Source organism: Oncorhynchus tshawytscha, linkage group LG06, assembly GCF_018296145.1.
Source record: "Oncorhynchus tshawytscha isolate Ot180627B linkage group LG06, Otsh_v2.0, whole genome shotgun sequence".
Classification (NCBI taxonomy): domain Eukaryota; kingdom Metazoa; phylum Chordata; class Actinopteri; order Salmoniformes; family Salmonidae; genus Oncorhynchus; species Oncorhynchus tshawytscha.
In genome coordinates this window covers 61,017,737-61,038,436 of record NC_056434.1, presented here as the reverse complement: position 1 = coordinate 61,038,436, position 20,700 = coordinate 61,017,737, and the positions used below count along the sequence as shown (strand labels likewise).

Genomic DNA, 20,700 nt, shown 5'->3' with positions numbered 1-20,700 from the left:
TTTCAGTGGCAGTGATGGGAGACTAGTCAGGATCGAGGGAAAGATTAACGGAGCAAAATACAGAGAAATCTTTGATGAAAACCTGCTCCAGAGCGCTCTGGACCTTAGACTGGGGCGACGGTTCACCTTCCAACAGGACAACGACCCTAAGAACCTTGCCAAGACGGCGCAGATAGTCTCTGAATGTCATTGAGTGGCCCAGCCAGAGCCCGGACTTGAACCCAATAGAACATCTCTGGAGAGACCTGAAAATACCTGTACAGCGATGCTCCCCATCCAACCTGACAGAGCTTGAGACAATCTGCATTGAAGAATGGGAGAAACTCTCCAATGACAGGTGTGCCAAGCTTGTAGCGTCATACCCAAGAAGACTTGAGGCTGCAATTGCTGCCAAAGGTGCTTCAACAAAGTACTGTGTAAAGGGTCTGAATACTTATTTGTAAAAGGGATATTTCAAACTGTTTTTGTTTTCATTATGGGGTGTTGTGTGTAGCTTGAGGAAATGCACGGTATATTACACAATATAGTGCTTTAAATATGTTAATGTTATAATAATGTTATGATATGTTGCCAACCTTGTAGGTTTTGCGAGATGTAGCTTAGGGGATGAAGTTTAGAGGATCCCTTCTCCTGTTATTTAAATACTCATCATCATTCATTGCATAACAACATGCAAGAGAGTAGCCTTTATTGTAAAAAGCCCCTGGCTGGCAGAATTTACATTTAGCAGGTTATGCGCTTTCACACAAATAGTGTGATTTGAACCCGTGTCTAAAAATGATGGTCAAGAAATAGTTTTCTGCCTTCCCCATGACCATTAACCATGCTACAGTAGGAGTTCTAATGTATCTGCAATTGTACAGTGGTCTTTTTCTGACATTTCCTGGATCAGGTTTTTGACCATAGAGTAAAGATTAGTCAAGTTTTAATCTTGGTTATCCCTGAAAACAAATATTGAGACATTTGGTCAGATGCTCGTAGTGTATCCATTAGAGACTGGTAAAGTATTATATTCTAGTGGATTCTATTATTTTATTCTATTTAAGCACATACAATACAGCACATAGTACTAGTGTAGGTCTACATCATAGCCCTATACTGTAGGTAGCCAACTGAATTGTATATGTGCCTTGTGAAAAGATCCCTCTAACAAAATGATTTTAAATCCCCATCTAGTGTACAAACTGAAGTATGCAATAGGCATTTGTGGTTTAGGATTGTGTTCTAATGAAAGACTGTGTTCCTTACTTTCAATGATTGCCATACATATTTCTAATTTATAAATTCATAAGGTAGACCGGAGTTGTTCTTGCGTGGCCTGTACATAGGCTACTCTGGGTCACCTTAAACCTTTACTCCTCCCTAATTTCTTTATCAACAATGTGGGACTACTGTAGTACTTTCACCCACATCAGAGACGGAAGAGGAAGCAAGACATCCCACTCCCTCATTTTTCTGTTACAAAGGAGGTCAAATGAACTAAGTAGACCAGACCCAGCTGCTATTGCATTGGCGCCTATGGGAGAGCCATCCCCTTAAAGCAGACAGGAACTGACTTTATCCGCAATCTTTGACCACATATTATAGAGCCAATGAGTTATGCTGCATTCATAACCAATTGGGAAGTGGGAATGTACCACCTTAGAGTTAGATAGAGGAGACCATATAGATTAAACGTGTTTTCACATGGTCGTTGCCATTGAGGGCTTAAATCATTGTAAAGTAGTCAACTGGGTGGGACTTCCTATATTTGAAGGAATGATCCCATTATTCCATCCGGATCGTCATAAGGGATCAGCCAATCAATTACACTTGTGAGCAAATATTCCATAAATGTGGGTGGTAGTAAATCGCAATCCTTGGCTTCATAACTGTTCAAATAACGCCCTCTAGGTGGCCGTATTCAACCTTTCAGTTTGTTTACCAACTCAGAGAAGCAGTAAAAGAAGAAACCAGACTACTTTGAAATGGAGATAGCCTCAATGGCGCTGCTTGTGTGCTCACAAATGCCATAATAGGACATATATAAAGATGATATCTCTTTGGTTCTCTGTTTACCACGTAGGACTGGGAAAAATCCATTTGTATGGCCCTCTAAATGGAAATTGCTAGTGGGAAATGGTGGAAGCCCTCAATGACAAACAGGTTTTATCATCTAGAGTTCTCTATCTAACGCTATAATGGTAACTTTCCACTTGGTTACGAACGCAGCATTAGACAAAAAAACAGACGTACGGTAGGCGACAAAGACAAAGTACAGTAGTTAGTCACAAAGCCTAGATGTCAATCTAGATCAGACCATATAGTTTCACGACAGTGTTTTACAGGCTGCATTGATTATACAGAGGACTGGAGGCTCATATAGTAAATAGCTTAGTAAACGTCTCAGGATGAGGAAGAGGACTGGTGACCGTGACTCCAAGAAGCAGAAGACTGCCGGAGATGAAGCTGGTGTGTCATCGAGTGCGCAACCGAGGTAAAATTGCGTAAAATTATGCTCTCTATACTATAGTATAGTAAATAAATACGCCTGTTAGGAGCACGCCCGTTTGTAGTCCTAAAAAAACTGAAATTACACCTCGGGTTCGTTCAGCCATTCCTATGCGGGAAATGAATGAGGTTTTTGGATATAGTCCGAATGAAAATAAGGTCTGAGCAGTGGCGATTTTATAATGTACTTCTTGGTGGAGCAAACTCACCATTTTTTTGTTGATGCATGCCAGCAAAGCCACTACACTATACAACACAACACTAAACAATACATTAATTGAACTATAACCGTGACAAACGGTGCCCTCAAACTGTTAGGGCCTACATAAAGCTGTCCCAACAGCAGCTTCCCAACAGCAGCCCAAACACTGCTACACTGGCAGCGAAACAATTAATTCAGCCTCACTTACTGCCTTAAAAAAACATTGCTGATATGACTGACTTGCTTAAACAAATGTTGTTTCTACTGACAATTGAGATGTATAAACTATGGCATAAGGGGACGACGAGTGGATGAGAGGAAATGCGTAATTTCGATGAAGACATTAATGAGCGAGCTAGGATGGACAGTCAACATAGCTATTTGTTCAGCACTTTTGAAATGTACAGCGACAGAATTCAGAACATGGGCCGATCTTACAGTATTCTCCCTGTACACCAAGTCAGAACTGTAGGGCATATAAGCAGACAATGAAAGCTCTTACACTATTCAATGATGACATTTCTCTGAAACAGGCTATAGGCTACATGTGCACCAGCAAGTCAGAACAATAGTCTAAGTTATGAGGAGGAAAGGGACTAAATTATTAGGGTGAGGATCATGGGTTACTTACAGCTTACTACATAACAGGTAGCCTAGAGGTTAGAGCATTAGGCCAGTAACCAAAAGTTGCTGGATCAAATCCCAGAGCTGACAAGGTAAACATCTGTCGTTCTGCCCCCAAACAAGGCAGTTAACACACTGTACCCCAGTAGGCTCTCATTGTAAATAATCATTTGTTCTTAACTGACTTGCCTAGTTAAATAATGATAAATAAAAACATACACTCAGCATTACTTTCTTAGCTACAGTATACATATCTCCCTGGCATATTACATCATTTATGCAGCAGCATGCAATACATTTTTGGACTCACCTTGTTGTGCTGTGCTCACTTGAACAGGAAGGTGGAACGGCGGTCCTTCGTGGGGAAATTTGTCATCAAACTTTGTCATCAAAGTCTGGCATTCTCTGGATTTATGGTGCTTTCAAGACAACTGGGAACTCGGAATAAAACAAGGTCTAATGATGACGTCAGGAATCTTCAGGTCAGAGATCTTGAAAGAGGCTAGAGTTCCCGACATGGAATTCCGAGTTGGATGACCGTTCAAAACTTATTTTTACAGTCTGAGATAGTTTTTTCTGAGTTCCCAGTTGTCTTGAACTCACTGAAGTCTGAGATTTCCGAGTTTCCAGTAGTTTTGAACGCGGCAGAAGTCATGCTGGATTGACAGCATGGCCAATGTTGAATGTTTATCATTTTTAAGCTTGGAAAAGAGACCCTTAATAATCCCAGACTTGGACAACACACCCACTCCACTGAATAGTAGGCTAGTGATTGCTTTGCAATGCTTGCAGTTAGCCACTGATTCCTTCCAAACCACTCATTGTTGAATTTGCGATTTCCTACTTGTGTAAGTTTGTTTAATGACCGATGAGCACCTATTCATTTTATCTATGATTTCTCTTCATAACTTCTCTTCATATGACAAGGATTGAAAAGGATTTGTCAATAGATTGTCAACTTGATTCATGATGATGAATTGCGGTGACGTAGTGTCCCCATGAGTGACAGAACACTGAGCCAATCACGGCACGACTACAGAACATTATCAACCCCTATGCTCCGTATTTTCCGCTGGCTTCCCCACCACTACAGAAAGCACTGAGCAAGGCTGAAACACCTGCATTTTGGAGCTGCCTTACTCAAGAAAGAGAAAAAGACACCATGTTTGTATGCAGCTTTATTAACTCAATGATCCTTTTTTATTTACATTGTTTGCAAATGAATATGTGACATGTATTAATGCCAAAGTTACATGCAAAACAGGCAAGCATGTGGAGCTCAAAACAGGTGAATGATGGGTCGCCACCTAGGCGTAGTGGCCTTTTAACCATTTTAGATGAGGATCTTCCTGCTATGGCACATCTGTGAGAAGGGCCGTATGTATAAATAACCAGATTAAAGAGATTTGCTGACCTTTTGCTAGAAATGTATTTCTTTCGATGAACAAAATATCACAAGAGGGGAAATGTGCAAAGGCAAACTAGTAAATTACCCACCACCTTAATATGTAAATTACCCACCAACATAACTTGTGAATAAGAAAAAATATATATAATAGAGAAAAACGTGTTCACCACCAACATCTACACAAATGTCTTGAGAACCCAACATCCGTTTTTGGGGAGACCTGGGTTGTTTTTGGGTTGAGACGTAGGCTGTCGCACTCGGAACCGGACGGAGCAGACCCAAGGTACTGTTAGATGATCCTGAAAAAGTTCAATGTCATGTCCCGGACAAATGCAATACGGTTGTCAGGAGGAAGACGGGGTTCAATGGCGTCAGAGGACACTTGCTGGACTCTGTCGCTGTTGCATTATTTCAGCTTCCAAAGGACTCTCATCTGTCGTCCTCTTCGGTCACTGGAGCTGGGTCGGGCAGATGGGGCGGAGCTCAGAGAGCGATGGCACGTCTGGAAGGTGCGTTGGTGAGAAGGGCCAAGGAAGTGATGAGCCAGGTCGGGTAGATGATGAACCACCTGTTGATGGGCCATTTGGCCTCTGCTCGGCCTCTTGGCTGTCCACAACGCCATACAGACATACAGTGCATTCGGAAAGTATTCAGATCCCTTGACTTTTTCCACATTTTGATACGTTACAGCCTTACTCTAAAATTATTATTTGTTTAAAGATCCTCACAAATCTACATACAATACCCCAAAATGAGAAAGCAAAAACAGGTTTGTATACATTTTTTTAAATATACATTTACATAAGTATTCAGACCCTTTGGAAGTACTCAGTACTTTGTTGAAGCACCTTAGGCAGCGATTACAGCCTCAAGTCTTCTTAGGTATGACGCTACAGGCTTGGCACATCTGTATTTGGAGAGTTTCAAATTCTTCTCCTCTGCAGATCCTCTCAGGCTCTGTCAGGTTGGATGGGGAGCATCGCTGCACAGCTATTCTCAGGTCTCTCCAGAGATGTTCGATCGGGTTCAATTCCTGGCTCTGGCTTGGCCACTCAAGGACATTCAGAGACATGTCCCGAAGCCACTCCTGCGTTCTCTTGGCTGTGTTCTTAGGGTCGTCTGAGGTCCTGAGTGCTCTGGAGCAGGTTTTCATCAAGGATCTCTCTGTACTTTGCTTCGTTCATCTTTCCCTCATCCCTGACTAATCTCCCAGTCCCAGCCACTGAAAAACATCCCCACAGCATGATGCTGCCACCACCATGCTTCAACGTAGGGATGGTGCCAGGTTTTCAGACGTGATATTGGCATTCAGGCCAAAGAGTTCAATCTTGGTTTCATCAGACTAGAGAATCTTGTTTCTCATGGTCTTAAGAGTTTTTTAAAAACTCCAAGCAGGCTGTCATGTGCATTTTACTGAGGAGTGGCTTCCGTCTCGCCACTCTACCATAAAGGCCTGATTGGTGGAGTGCTGCAGAGATGTTTGTCCTTCTGGAAGTTTCTCCCATCTCTACAGAGGTACTCTGGAGCTCTGTCAGAGTGACCATCGGGCTCTTGGTCACCTCCCTGACCAAGGCCCTTCTATCCCGAATGGTCAGTTCTAAGAAGAGCCTTGGTGGTTCCAAACTTCTTCCATTTAAGAATGGTGGAGGCCACTGTATTCTTGGGGACCTTCAATGCTGCAGACATGTTTTGGTACCCTTCCCCAGATCTATGCCTCGACACAATCCTGTCTCGGATCTCTACGGACAATTCCTTCGACCTAATGGCTTATTTCTTGCTCTGACATGCACTGTCTACTATGGGATCTTATAAAGACAGGTGTATCCCTTTCCAAATCATGGCCAATCAATTGAATTCCAAGTTGTAGAAACATCTCAAGGATGATCAATGGAAACAGGATGCACCTGAGCTCAATTTCGAGTCTCATAGTAAAGAGTGAATAATTATGTAATAAGGTATTTCAGTTATTTATTATTTTAATTAGCAAACATTTCTAAACCTGTTTTTGCTTTGTCATTGTGGGGTATTGTGTGTAAATTGATGAGGGAAAAAAACATAATTAAATACATTTGGAAATTAAGGCTGTAACGTAACAAAATGTGGAAAAGGTCAAGGGGTCTGAGGACTTTCAGAACGCACTGTAATTGAGTGTAGCGACAGTCGAAAATAAAAGCAAACGTGCAAATAGAGTAACAGTAGGAGCATGTCCATTGCTTCCATGTTTGTGAATACCATAAGGGTTGTGATGTAGACACAGGGACAGCACTTCCGTTGCAAAACTTCCTCAATACTGCCCCTCAAGTCTGCTCAAGGAGCTATACGCTGCTTTCCAAATTTCTTGGGACGCACTTGTGCATACAAGGAGCAGCCCATTTTGTGACGTACAATGACACTGCGATACTCCGTTGGCTCCGTAGAGGCCTTAAGGAGATCTTATTAGTTTTGTTCGATCAGATAATATCAGCCAGTTAACATGACCTTTATTAATTATGAAGCCTTTATGTGCTTATTTTGATTACATAAGCTTCAAAATTCAAAAAGTGATGTTAGTTGTTGAATATTATCTCATAGAATGAAAACGTATAAGATCTTCTAAGCTTATGTTTGCCACAGACCTTATTCTCTGTGTATATCCAAAAGCCCATTTATTTCTCCATAGGCTTTGGCCAACGAGCCATCGTGGAGTTAGTCTCTATTAGCGCCTACAAAAAGACTCCATAACTATTATTGGCCTAAAATGCACTTCAATGCCAATATCCAGTAATGTCTGCTGACGCAGCATGGACCTTTGTCATTGCAATGTTGACGCTTTTTGTCTCTCTCTCTCTCTCTCTCTCTCTCTCTCTCAGACCTAGCTCCCGTTTGTTGTGGTGGGTCAAAAGAGGTCTCCTGGTTGTGTGTGTTATTTATGTTTCTGTGCCTTTCATGATGCGACTGTTCCCTGACATCATAAAACACCTGGTGTATTCTCACAGAGGTGAGTGTAAGCTATTCATGATAATTATCCAAAATACTGGACAAATCAGGAATAACAAATCATATAACATATCGTCTGTTTCTCTCCTTGTTTTTAGTCAGGGTCCCATTCTTCGTCAACCTTAGCCAGCCAGCTGACCTGTATCTTAACCACACTGTGAACATGTACCTTAAATCTGAGCAAGGGATCTCATTGGGTGTTTGGTGAGTAGGCTTTCTCCAGGTTACTTTGTGAGTAGGGTAATGTAGCCTACCTACCTTACTTCAGAAGTACACTCACTGCCACTGGACAGTATAGCTTTTATAAAAAAGACAGCATTGAACTTTATACATCAAAGTCTACACATCGTCCCTTCCACGTGTTGTCACTTCCTAATGTTGTCACTTACAAGTGTTGTCACTGTACAATATCTTCAAGGCACACAGTCCCTGAAAGTCAGTGGAAGGAGGCACAGGGAAAGGACTTGGAATGGTACCAAGATTCTTTGGGAGCTGGAATTCCGATTATCATTTATCTCCATGGCAATGGAGGCACAAGGTAGCAAGAACAATGGATTCCTATACAATAATATTGTTCTCACTTTGAATCTAAAAGTACACATTCTTTCATACAGGGCAGCAAGTCACCGTGTGGGATTAGTACGTGTAAGTGACTGTCGACTACATTACTTCATCATGGCAGAAAATGACATTGGTGATTGATAAATGTGTGATTGGCCTTTGTGTCCACAGGTGCTGAGTGCAATAGGTTACCATGTTTTGGCTTTGGACTACAGAGGTTGGTTAAACTTACATTTGACTAGACCGTTGAAACATATTTGCTTTATTTATTTAGTCTGAATACATTTTAATAATTGTTACACACATCCTTGATAACCTAGCATTAGTCTACATTTTGTGGTGTGACAGTGTTATTTTACCTTGCTTGCTGTAAGGAGAGTCCGATAACCAACTCCCAATTCCTTACACTGCATTAGAGCTCACCCTCTGGTGTGGGTTGCCTGTGACTGCCCCCTTGTGGTCAGATACGAATCATTGCACAACTCTGCATCAAGTTTACCTCAGGCAGACAGACATGACATGATAGGCCTATACATAGTCTAGTATGGTTGCATAATGAACAACCATTGATATAAGAAACTCTTAACAGGTTTTGGGGACTCCACCGGAGAGCCCACTGAAGTTGGTCTAACCACTGACACCCTCTACTTGTACCAGTGGGTAAAAGCCCGCAGTGGGAGCAGTCTGGTGGTATTATGGGGACACTCTCTTGGCACTGGGTGAGTGACCAAACGTGTGCCTTCAGGTGGATGGTTCAGTTTGTAGAGATGAGATAAGCGAGTGGAAATGATTATTTATGTCGATGCGCAGCAGACCTGGGCAAACAATAGTTGTATTTGGACGTTTCTTTTAAAATACTAACTTTTCAAATACTCAAGGTAGTCTAATATAGTTTGTATAGAGTTTCAACTAAAAGGCAACTATTTTCTTTAATATTCAAATACATGTCTCAATAAAACATCATATTTTAAAGTATTTTGAATAGCTCAGAAAACCAAATAATATTTGAAGGTATTTGAAAAAAAATGATGTATTTGATGGCTGCAAAGTATATGATGAAGAACAGTTTGTTGAATTAGTCTACATATGTTATCATTAGCACATGGTTTGGAGGGCTCTCCGATATTGATATGAATCTTAATATAATTTATAGCCTAGAATTACATACATGAGGGACATGGAATCAATCACCTCAACATTTGAGCAGACCACTTTTGCAGATTCAAAATGACTAACAAATGCATTTTCATACTGAGTGAGACAAAGTAATACAGTAACACTAAACCATCAAGTTCTTATACGTGTGTAGTGCTAGTACCTTTGTGATTATTACATCAGCAACATAGTTGTTACATAGAACTTTGGAAATTGCTTTATAATTGAATAACAATGGAGTGATTACATAAGTGGAATAAGGAACAGTCACTTTCTCTGTGTACAGTACTTTCAAAAATGCTCAGCTCTTTGCTATGTAAATTCAAATGCAATTACCAAAGTATCATGTAACAACATGCTAATAAAATGTTGCTCTATTAAGTATAACAAAATATATCCCAAAACGTCCTTCTTGAATTAACTACAGCCAAGGTAGGTGGAAAATCATGATAGTTTGTATTTCAAATTCAGAGTAAAGTATCCCTTTAAAGATGGTGTGGTGTGTGTTGGAAATAAGAACCATTAAAACAGATGGACAAAGAAGTTCAACGTTGTTTTTGCTAAGCATCCAACTCGCTGTTTGCAATGTTTGCAAAAATTCCTTTGAATTTCTCTTCATTATTTTCAGGTATCATAAAATGAATTGCTGCTTTCGACCTTTACAGAGGCATGTTGAAAGAGTCACAACTTATTTATACATATGTACTAAATATAATTGGTTAATTGGTTGGACTTGATTATGTACACATTCAGGAGAATTTACATTTACAGAATGTTCAGATATAAATGTATTGTGTAGATCAAATAGACTGTCAGATTGGAATAGCATAGGAGATTGTGTTCTATTCATTCTCTTTCTATATGCAGTTCCATACAACTGTGCCATTGGTTGAAGGCAGCCAATTTCAATAGTTTCTGAGAAGTAGTCTCTCCCTGAGGTCCGTATTCAAATGTTTTTTTATGTCGGTGTTTTCTCAGAAATGTATTCAAATAGTTTTAAAAAGTAGTCATTTTTTGTGATTTGTATTCAAATAGTTGTAGTCAAAATAACTATTTATTCCCCCCAAAACGAGTTACTTTCCACAAAGTATAGTTAAAACTATACAGTGCATTCAGAAAGTATTTAGACCCCTTCCCTTTTTCCACATTTTGTTACGTTACAGCCTTATGCTAAAATAGATTAAATAAAACATTTTCTTCACCAATCTACACAGAATACCCCATAGTGACTACACGAAAACAGGTTTTTAGAAACTTTTACAAATGTACAAATAAAAACAGAAATACCTTATTTACATAAGTATTCAGACCCTTTGCTATGAGACTCGAAATTGAGCTCAGGTGCATCCTGTTTCCATTGATCATCCTTGAGATGTTTCTGCAACTTGATTAGAGTCCACCTGTGGTAAATTCAATTGATTGGACATGATTTGAAAAGGCACACACCTGTCTATATAAGGTCCCACAGTTGACAGACATGTCAGAGCAAAAACCAAGCCATAAGGTCGAAGGAATTGTCCGTAGAGCTCCGAGACAGGATTGTGTCGAGGCACAGATCTGGGGAAGGGTACCAAAAAATGTCCGCAGCATTGAAGGTCCCCAAGAACATAGTGGCCTCCATCCTTCTTAAATAGAAGAAGTTTGGAACCACCAAGACTCTTCCTAGAGCTGGCCGCCCAGCCAAACTGAGCAATCGGGGGAGAAGGGCCTTAGTCAGGGAGGATGCCCAAGAACCCAATGGTCACTCTGACAGAGCTCCAGAGTTCCTCTGTGGAGATGGGAGAAACTTCCAGAAGGACCACCATCTCTGCAGCTCTCCATCAATCAGGCATTTATGGTAAGAGGGGCCAGGCGGAAGCCACTCCTCAGTAAAAGGTACATGACAGCCTGCTTGGAGTTTGCCAAAAGGTGCCGAAAACAAGATTCTCTGGTCTGATGAAACCAAGATTGATCTCTTTGTCTTGAATGCCAAGCGTCACATCTGGAGGAAACCTGCCACCATTCCTACGGTGAAGTGTGGTGGTGGGAGCATTTTTTTTCAGCAGCAGGGACTAGGAGACCAGCCAGGATCGATGGAAAAATGAACGAGGTAAAGTACAGAGATCCTTGATCAAAACCTGCTCCAGAGCGCTCAGTACCTCAGACTGGGACGAAGATTCACCTTCCAACAGGACTACGACCCTAAGCACACAGCCAAGACAACGCAGGAGTGGCTTCGGGACAAGTCTTTGAATGTCCTTGCGTGGCCCAGTCAGAGCCCGGACTTGAACCTGATCAAACATCTCTGGAGAGACCTGAAAATAGCTGTGCAGCGATGCTCCCCATCCAACCTGACAGAGCTTGAGAGGATCTGCAGAGAATAATTGGAGAAACTCCTCAAATACAGGTGTGCCACGTTTGTAGCATCATACCCAAGAAGACTTGAGGCTGTAATTTCTGCCGAAGGTGCTTCAACAAAGTACTGAGTAAACAGTCTGAATACTCATGTAAATTTAATATTTCAGTTTTTTTAAATAAATTTGCCAACATTTCTAAAAACCTGTTTTTGCTTTGTCATTATGGGGTATTGTGTGTAGATCATGAAAAACCTTCAAATTAAATGCACATCTCATGTAATGAAATGGGGGTGTAAGGCAAAGGTACAGATGTAGGATTCTTAATTTGATCACTGTTTTGTTGCTGAGAATTTTCCTGTTCAGCAGGAAATGTAAACTTGTAGTGTATTTGAGTTTTATGAAGACTTCTAAAGTTTGTGATTTCCACTTTGAAATTTCAGACTTGATCTGACCTAACAAAAAATGTATCAACCGCTAGAAAATGTCCATTAATTATAATCCACATAATAATTCACATTTCCTGTTACTGCAGGATTATTGTCGCAAACTGTCTCAAATGACGATCCTTTATCTGTAAAGGTAATGTCGCGGAAATTCTTACACAGGGACACTCAAAGTCAATCTGAAATGAATGATTATTTATTGTCAGCGCGCTGGATAGGTTCCAACCAACTCAATGCACCATAGTACACATGTCAAACAGGAGCTTTACCTGGGCAGACCCAGCAGTTGTCTTATATACAGCTATACACAGACAAGTTATATTTGCATGATTTAGCATAATTAATTCATCCTTATCCTTTTTTTGTTTCATCCATGTGACAAACCAATACGGGTTCATAACATGTGACAGACCAATACCTGATCAGGCTTCTCCTCTCTAATCTGAGACCTTGGAATTGAGATATATTTCGTTCTCAAAACAAGGTCTGGGCGTGCTGCCAAATTGCAGCTACTGATAGTGAGGATTTGTACAGTCAGTCACTTGCATGAACACAGAAATTGGTTTATAGAACAGCACATGAATATAACACAGAAATTAGTTATAATAAAAGCCCAAACATTAAAATGACATTATAGTCATCAAAGGTAATATTGTGTCTGTTACTAAAGTAAGCAAACACAAGATAACCGATGATTACTTTTTAATGTTTTTACATTTACCTTGATTAGCTTGACCTGTACGTTTTATTTCCTTTGCCTTACACTCCAAATAGATATGTATTCCATTCCACTGGTAGGCTTTTCATGATTTAAATCATATCATATTTTAACTGTTTGATTTGAAAAGTAAGCATTGTCCATTCAAGAGACTGAACGGCAGTTAGCCTAGCTATAACCGAACAGTTGCTGGTTCGAATACCCGAGCCTACAAGGTGAGAAATCTGTCGATGTGCACCTGAGCAAGGCACTTAACCCTAATTTGCTCTCTATGGCTGACCCTGTAAGAAACAACACATTTCCCTGCACCTATCAGGTGTGTGTGAGAAAACATATTTTTTTAATTACACTTATTTGTTTACTTTTTTGCTTGTTCCACCCCTCATAAACAATATATATATATATTTGTGAGATGTTTAAGTTAGAGAATCTGTCACTACTACTACTTATCTACCACCACTAACGGTGACGATTGAAATAATCCAATCAATAATTAGAAATATGGCAGAACATTTTGACAGTGACTCAAAGTACGAGACATGATCAGTAAACACCATTTTACCCCCCGTGTTTGTACAGAGTGGCCACTAACACTGCAGTCAAACTCATTGAACAAGGTAGGCTTTACTGGACCCATTAAACTTTTTATACCCTCTAGTTACAGTACAGTACACATTTCATGAATGTTTTTTTGTGTGACTCAGTTCATGGAAGTTGACCTGATGTAGTTAGACTCAGAATATTTTGCTTTTATCAGGGATTGTTGTTGATGGTGTGATCATTGAGGGAGCATACACCAACATTCGACAGGGGGGTGCCCATCATCCGTTTGGCTGGGTAAGACTCACATACCCTCCTTTCCATGGCGATACAGTACATCTTAAAATGCCATGATTTAGAATGTATTAATGTACTAAACTGCACTTCTTTTCCTCTTTAATTTTCCTTGTGTCCTCAGTTTTATTGGAAGTTCCCAGGTTTTGAGTACTTTTTCCTGGACACAATGGCAGAAAACAATGTCATCTTCCCTAATGATGAAAAGTACGTATTTTCTCGATTTAGATTCAAATGAATACAAAACATTTTCTTGTACATTTATTTTGGTTCATGCAACTTTTCAGTGTTCTTGTCATCCTTTATTTTGAGATTATTAGTACAGGTTTGCGAAATGCGATAAGAAATCAAATCAAAATAACTAACTGTTACAGTGCCTTTAGAAAGTATTCACACCTTGACATTTTCCACAATTTGTTGTGTTACAGCCTGAATTCAATATTGATTCAATTGAGATTTTATGTCACTGGCTTACACACAATACCCCATAATGTCAAAGTGGAATAATGTTTTTACTATTTTTTTAACAAATTAATTCAAATGAAAAGCTGAAATGTGTCACACCCTGACCTTAGTTATCTTTGTTTTCTTTATTATTTTGGTTAGGTCAGGGTGTGACGAGGGTGGTATGTGTTTTATTGTCTTGTCTAGGGTTTTTTGTATTCTATAAGGTTTTGGTGTGTCTAGGTAAATGTAGGTCTATGGTGGCCTGAATTGGTTCCCAATCAGAGACAGCTGTTTATCGTTGTCTCTGATTGGGGATCCTATTTAGGTTGCCATTTTCCATTTTGGTTTTGTGGGTTATTGTCTATGTATAGTTGCCTGTGTCAGCAATCGGTTTAATAGCGTCACGGTTGTTTAGTGTGTTCATTAATTAAAATAGAATGTATTCATATCATGCATATCATCCTTGGTCTCATCAATATGACGAACGTGACAAAATGTCTTGAGTCAATAAGTATTCCACCCCTTTGTTATGGCAAGCCTAAATAAGTTCAGGAGTAAAAATGTGCTTAATAAGTCACATAATAAGTTGCAATAACAGTGTTTAATGTGATTTTTGAATGACTACCTAATTTCTGTGAATTGCAAACACAGATTTTTCAATTTCTCGCAAAAAAGGGCACCCATTGGTAGATTGGTAGACCCCCAGTCACTACATAGACACAGGCGTCCTTCCGAACTTAGTTTCCGGAAAGGAAGGAAACGGTTCAGGGATTTCACCATGAGGCCAATGGTGACTTTAAAACAGTTACAGAGTTTAATGCCTATGATAGAAGAACACTGACTATGAATCAACAACATTGTAGTTGCTCCACAATACTAACCTAAATGACAGAGTGAAAAGAAAGAAGCCTATACAGAATAAAAATATTCCAAAATGTGCACCCTGTTTGCAATGAAGCACCTTGTACTTCCGGCGCCGACAGAGATGGCCGCCTCGCTTCGCGTTCCTAGGAAACTATGCAGTTTTTTGTTTTTTTACGTGTTATTTCTTACACTAGTACCCCAGGTCATCTTAGGTTTCATTACATACAGCCGAGAAGAACTACTGAATATAAGATCAGCGTCAACTCACCATCAGTACGACCAAGAATATGTTTTTCGCGATGCGGATCCTGTGTTCTGCCTTACAACCAGTGTAACGGAGTGGATTACATGCAGCGACCCAAAAAAACTACTCAGAAAAAGAGGGAAACGAAGCGGTCTTCTGGTCAGACTCCGGAGACGGGCACATCGTGCACCACTCCCTAGCATTCTTCTCGCCAATGTCCAGTCTCTTGACAACAAGGTTGATGAAATCCGAGCAAGGGTAGCATTCCAGAGGGACATCAGAGACTGCAACGTTCTCTGCTTCACGGAAACATGGCTAACCGGAGAGACGCTATCCGAAGCGGTGCAGCCAGCGGGTTTCTCCACGCATCGCGCCGACAGAAACGAACATCTTTCTGGTAAGAAGAGGGGCGGGGGCGTATGCCTTATGACTAACGTGACATGGTGTGATGACAGAAACATACAGGAACTCAAATCCTTCTGTTCACCTGATTTAGAATTCCTCACAATCAAATGTAGACCGCATTATCTACCAAGAGAATTCTCTTCGATTATAATCACAGCCGTATATATCCCCCCAAGCAGACACATCGATGGCTCTGAACGAACTTTATTTAACTCTCTGCAAACTGGAAACGATTTATCCGGAGGCTGCATTCATTGTAGCTGGGGATTTTAACAAGGCTAATCTGAAAACAAGACTCCCTAAATTTTATCAGCATATCGATTGCGCAACCAGGGGTGGAAAGACCCTGGATCATTGTTACTCTAACTTCCGCGACGCATATAAGGCCCTGCCCCGCCCCCTTTCGGAAAAGCTGACCACGACTCCATTTTGTTGATCCCTGCCTACAGACAGAAACTAAAACAAGAGGCTCCCACGCTGAGGTCTGTCCAACGCTGGTCCGACCAAGCTGACTCCACACTCCAAGACTGCTTCCATCACGTGGACTGGGAGATGTTTCGTATTGCGTCAGACAACAACATTGACGAATACGCTGATTCGGTGTGCGAGTTCATTAGAACGTGCGTTGAAGATGTCGTTCCCATAGCAACGATTAAAACATTCCCTAACCAGAAACCTTGGATTGATGGCAGCATTCGTGTGAAACTGAAGGCACGAACCACTGCTTTTAATCAGGGCAAGGTGTCTGTTAACATGACTGAATACAAACAGTGCAGCTATTCCTCCGCAAGGCTATCAAACAAGCTAAGCGCCAGTACAGAGACAAAGTAGAATCTCAATTCAACGGCTCAGACACAAGAGGCATGTGGCAGGGTCTACAGTCAATCACGGACTACAGGAAGAAACCCAGCCCAGTCACGGACCAGGATGTCTTGCTCCCAGGCAGACTAAATAACTTTTTGCCCGCTTTGAGGACAATACAGTGCCACTGACACGGCCTGCAACGAAAACATGCGGTCTCTCCTTCACTGCAGCCGAAGTGAGTAAGACATTTAAACGTGTTAACCCTCGCAAGGCTGCAGGCCCAGACGGCATCCCCAGCCGCGCCCTCAGAGCATGCGCAGACCAGCTGGCCGGTGTGTTTACGGACATATTCAATCAATCCCTATACCAGTCTGCTGTTCCCACATGCTTCAAGAGGGCCACCATTGTTCCTGTTCCCAAGAAAGCTAAGGTAACTGAGCTAAACGACTACCGCCCGTAGCACTCACATCCGTCATCATGAAGTGCTTTGAGAGACTAGTCAAGGACCATTTCACCTCCACCCTACCTGACACCCTAGACCCACTCCAATTTGCTTACCGCCCAAATAGGTCCACAGACGATGCAATCTCAACCACACTGCACACTGCCCTAACCCATCTGGACAAGAGGAATACCTATGTGAGAATGCTGTTCATCGACTACAGCTCGGCATTCAACACCATAGTACCCTCCAAGCTCGTCATCAAGCTCGAGACCCTGGGTCTCGACCCCGCCCTGTGCAACTGGGTTCTGGACTTCCTGACGGGCCGCCCCCAGGTGGTGAGGGTAGGCAACAACATCTCCTCCCCGCTGATCCTCAACACTGGGGCCCCACAAGGGTGCGTTCTGAGCCCTCTCCTGTACTCCCTGTTCACCCACGACTGCGTGGCCATGCACGCCTCCAACTCAATCATCAAGTTTGCGGACGACACAACAGTGGTAGGCTTGATTACCAACAACGACGAGACGGCCTACAGGGAGGAGGTGAGGGCCCTCGGAGTGTGGTGTCAGGAAAATAACCTCACACTCAACGTCAACAAAACTAAGGAGATGATTGTGGACTTCAGGAAACAGCAGAGGGAACACCCCCATCCACATCGATGGAACAGTAGTGGAGAGGGTAGCAAGTTTTAAGTTCCTCGGCATACACATCACAGACAAACTGAATTGGTCCACTCACACAGACAGCATCGTGAGGAAGGCGCAGCAGCGCCTCTTCAACCTCAGGAGGCTGAAGAAATTCGGCTTGTCACCAAAAGCACTCACAAACTTCTACAGATGCACAATCGAGAGCATCCTGGCGGGCTGTATCACCGCCTGGTATGGCAACTGCACCGCCCTCAACCGTAAGGCTCTCCAGAGGGTAGTGAGGTTTGCACAACGCATCACCGGGGGCAAACTACCTGCCCTCCAGGACACCTACACCACCCGATGCTACAGGAAGGCCATAAAGATCATCAAGGACATCAACCACCCGAGCCACTGCCTGTTCACCCCGCTGTCATCCAGAAGGCGAGGTCAGTACAGGTGCATCAAAGCTGGGACCGAGAGACTGAAAAACAGCTTCTATCTCAAGGCCATCAGACTGTTAAACAGCCACCACTAACATTGAGTGGCTACTGCCAACACACTGTCAATGACACTGACTCTACTCCAGCCACTTTAATAATGGGAATTGATGGGAAATGATGTAAATATATCACTAGCCACTTTAAACAATGCTACCTTATATAATGTTACTTACCCTACATTATTCATCTCATATGCATACGTAGATACTGTACTCTATATCATCGACTGCATCCTTATGTAATACATGTATCACTAGCCACTTTAACTATGCCACTTGGTTTACATACTCATCTCATATGTATATACTGTACTCGATATCATCTACTGTATCTTGCCTATGCTGCTCTGTACCATCACTCATTCATATATCCTTATGTACATATTCTTTATCCCCTTACACTGTGTATAAGACAGTAGTTTTTTTGGAATTGTTAGTTAGATTACTTGTTCGTTATTACTGCATTGTCGGAACTAGAAGCACAAGCATTTCGCTACACTCGCATTAACATCTGCTAACCATGTGTATGTGACAAATACAATTTGATTTGATTTGATTTGAAGTAAAACTGCCAAAAATGTGGCAAATAATACAAAGTGTTATGTTTGGGGCAGATCCAACACATCACTAAGTACCACTCTTCATATTTTCAAGCATGGTGGTGGCTGCATCATGTTATGGGTATGCTTATCATTGGCAAGGAATAGGGATTTTAAAATATATATATATTCTAACATGTATTGACTCAGAGGTGTGAATACTTAATGTAAATTAGATATTTCTGTATTTAATTTTAAAATAAATTTGCTAACATTCCTAAAAACATGTTTTCACATTGTTATTATGGGGTAGATGGGTGAAAGAAATGTTGAATTAAAATCCAATTGTATTTGTCACATGCGCCGAATACAACCGGTGTAGATCTTACAGTGAAATGCTTACTTACAAGCCCTTAACCAACAATGCAGTTTTAAGAAAGATACCTAAAGAAATAAAAGTAACAAATAATTTAAGAGCAGCAGTAAAATAACAATAGCGAGGCTATATAAAAGGTGTACCGGTACAGAGTCAATACCAAATCTTTTCAGTCTTTTGAGGGGGAATAGGTTTTGTCATGCCCATAGTATCCCAGTTTGTTGGTGATGTGGACACCAAGGAACCTGAAGCTCTCTACCTGCTCCACTACAGCCCCGTCGATGAGAATGTCCCTCCTTTTCCTGTAGTCCACAATCATCTCCTTAGTCTTGATCACATTCAGGCTTTTAACACAACAAAATGTGGAATAAGTCAAGGGGTATGAATATTTCTGAATGCACTGCAACCAAATGTGTTTGAGAATCGTTCTGAGAGATTGAGGTTGACTGTTCATGAAAAGTGATGCTTCATCAATTCTCCACAGCTTGAAGAGGATGAGGAGTCGTCTTCTGATCCTTCATGCAGAGGATGACCACATAGTGCCCATCCACATGGCTCAGCAGGTGTGGCATGATACTTTGACTGTAACTGACAATAATTCCTCTATTGTCATCTGTCCATAGTATCCCAATCAACATTTCTGATGTTATCTGTATGGGTTGAATGAATATATATCAAGAAGAGTTCCTGGAAACATGATAGTTACAATAAAGGACTTTTCCACTTCTAATTCTTTGTTGTGTTCCTATAAAGCTGTATGAAATAGCACAGAGCGCCCAGAACTCAGGAAATCAAGTGAAGATGATACCGTTTTCCGGATCCCTTGGGTACCATCACAATGGATTATACAAAGACCCTCACCTGCCAGACATCATCCGGTTAGAAAATCTTGGCAACTCTTCAGTTGCAGTTTCTATTTGGCAAAAATTGCAATTCTGATTCTAAATCATTTCATTCTAACAATAAACGTAAAAATGTTTTCATCCATATTTTTACAGGGAATTTGTACATACATTGGCCCCCTAATCCAGTGACCTATGCAGAAGAGCCTTTGGACATCAAGTGTTTCAACATATCTAGAGGACAGCAAATCCTAGATGCACAGTTTACACATAAATGTGTCTCTTTACCTTATGGCAAATCAGTAGGATGACCTTCAATCACATGGTCCAATCATTGACCTAATATCAGATAAAAGTTACATTGTTAGTAAAGTTAAGCAGTTACTTAGCCAAATGCATTATTATCTAGCTATAGCCTATGTGCAAATGACAAAATCTCTGAGATGGAAGCAATGAATTTGTTGACTGTCGGTTTATGAATGACAAATGTGAAGAATGATGACTAATCAATGTTTAAAGTGTCAAACTTAGGCAAATTCTTTGTATTGATTACAGAAAAGTTACTGCTGAAAACTTTTCTTTTTGGCTAGTATTATCCCCAGACTCCAAAATCATGTTTACAAGTACAAATAAAACCTGATCGATGCTCATGAATCTCACTCCATGACTCCTGCTTCTTTGTTGATTATGAACTTGCTTGTTTACCCGACCGTGGGAAAGACTACCCACTGGGCAAAAACTGGTTGAATCAACGTTGTTTCCATGTCATTTCAACCAAATAATTCAATGTGAGGATGTTGAATCAACATGGAAACATGGTAAAATTAGCAAAAATGTTCAATCCAATGACGGGGTGAAATTG

The 20,700-nt window shown here is 41.1% G+C and overlaps 1 protein-coding gene across 2 annotated transcripts; it reads left to right on the top strand.

Moving 5' to 3' along the window:
• Positions 1-2,004: 2,004 nt before the first annotated feature.
• On the top strand, positions 2,005-20,497 carry LOC112252818 (lysophosphatidylserine lipase ABHD12). 2 transcript variants are annotated; one of them, XM_024424449.2, is made up of 13 exons: positions 2,012-2,476; positions 7,574-7,701; positions 7,799-7,904; positions 8,119-8,238; positions 8,315-8,345; positions 8,433-8,478; positions 8,851-8,980; positions 13,493-13,530; positions 13,671-13,750; positions 13,872-13,954; positions 19,481-19,559; positions 19,750-19,874; positions 19,995-20,497. In XM_024424449.2, the coding sequence occupies exons 1-13, from the start codon at positions 2,391-2,393 to the stop codon at positions 20,020-20,022; spliced, it is 1,080 nt and encodes a 359-aa protein (XP_024280217.1). In that variant the 5' UTR covers positions 2,012-2,390; the 3' UTR covers positions 20,023-20,497. The 2 variants fall into 2 exon arrangements, with proteins under 2 accessions (XP_024280218.1, XP_024280217.1); XM_024424450.2 differs by lacking the exons at positions 13,493-13,530; positions 13,671-13,750; positions 13,872-13,954 and having other exon boundaries at positions 2,005-2,476.
• Positions 20,498-20,700: the final 203 nt, after the last annotated feature.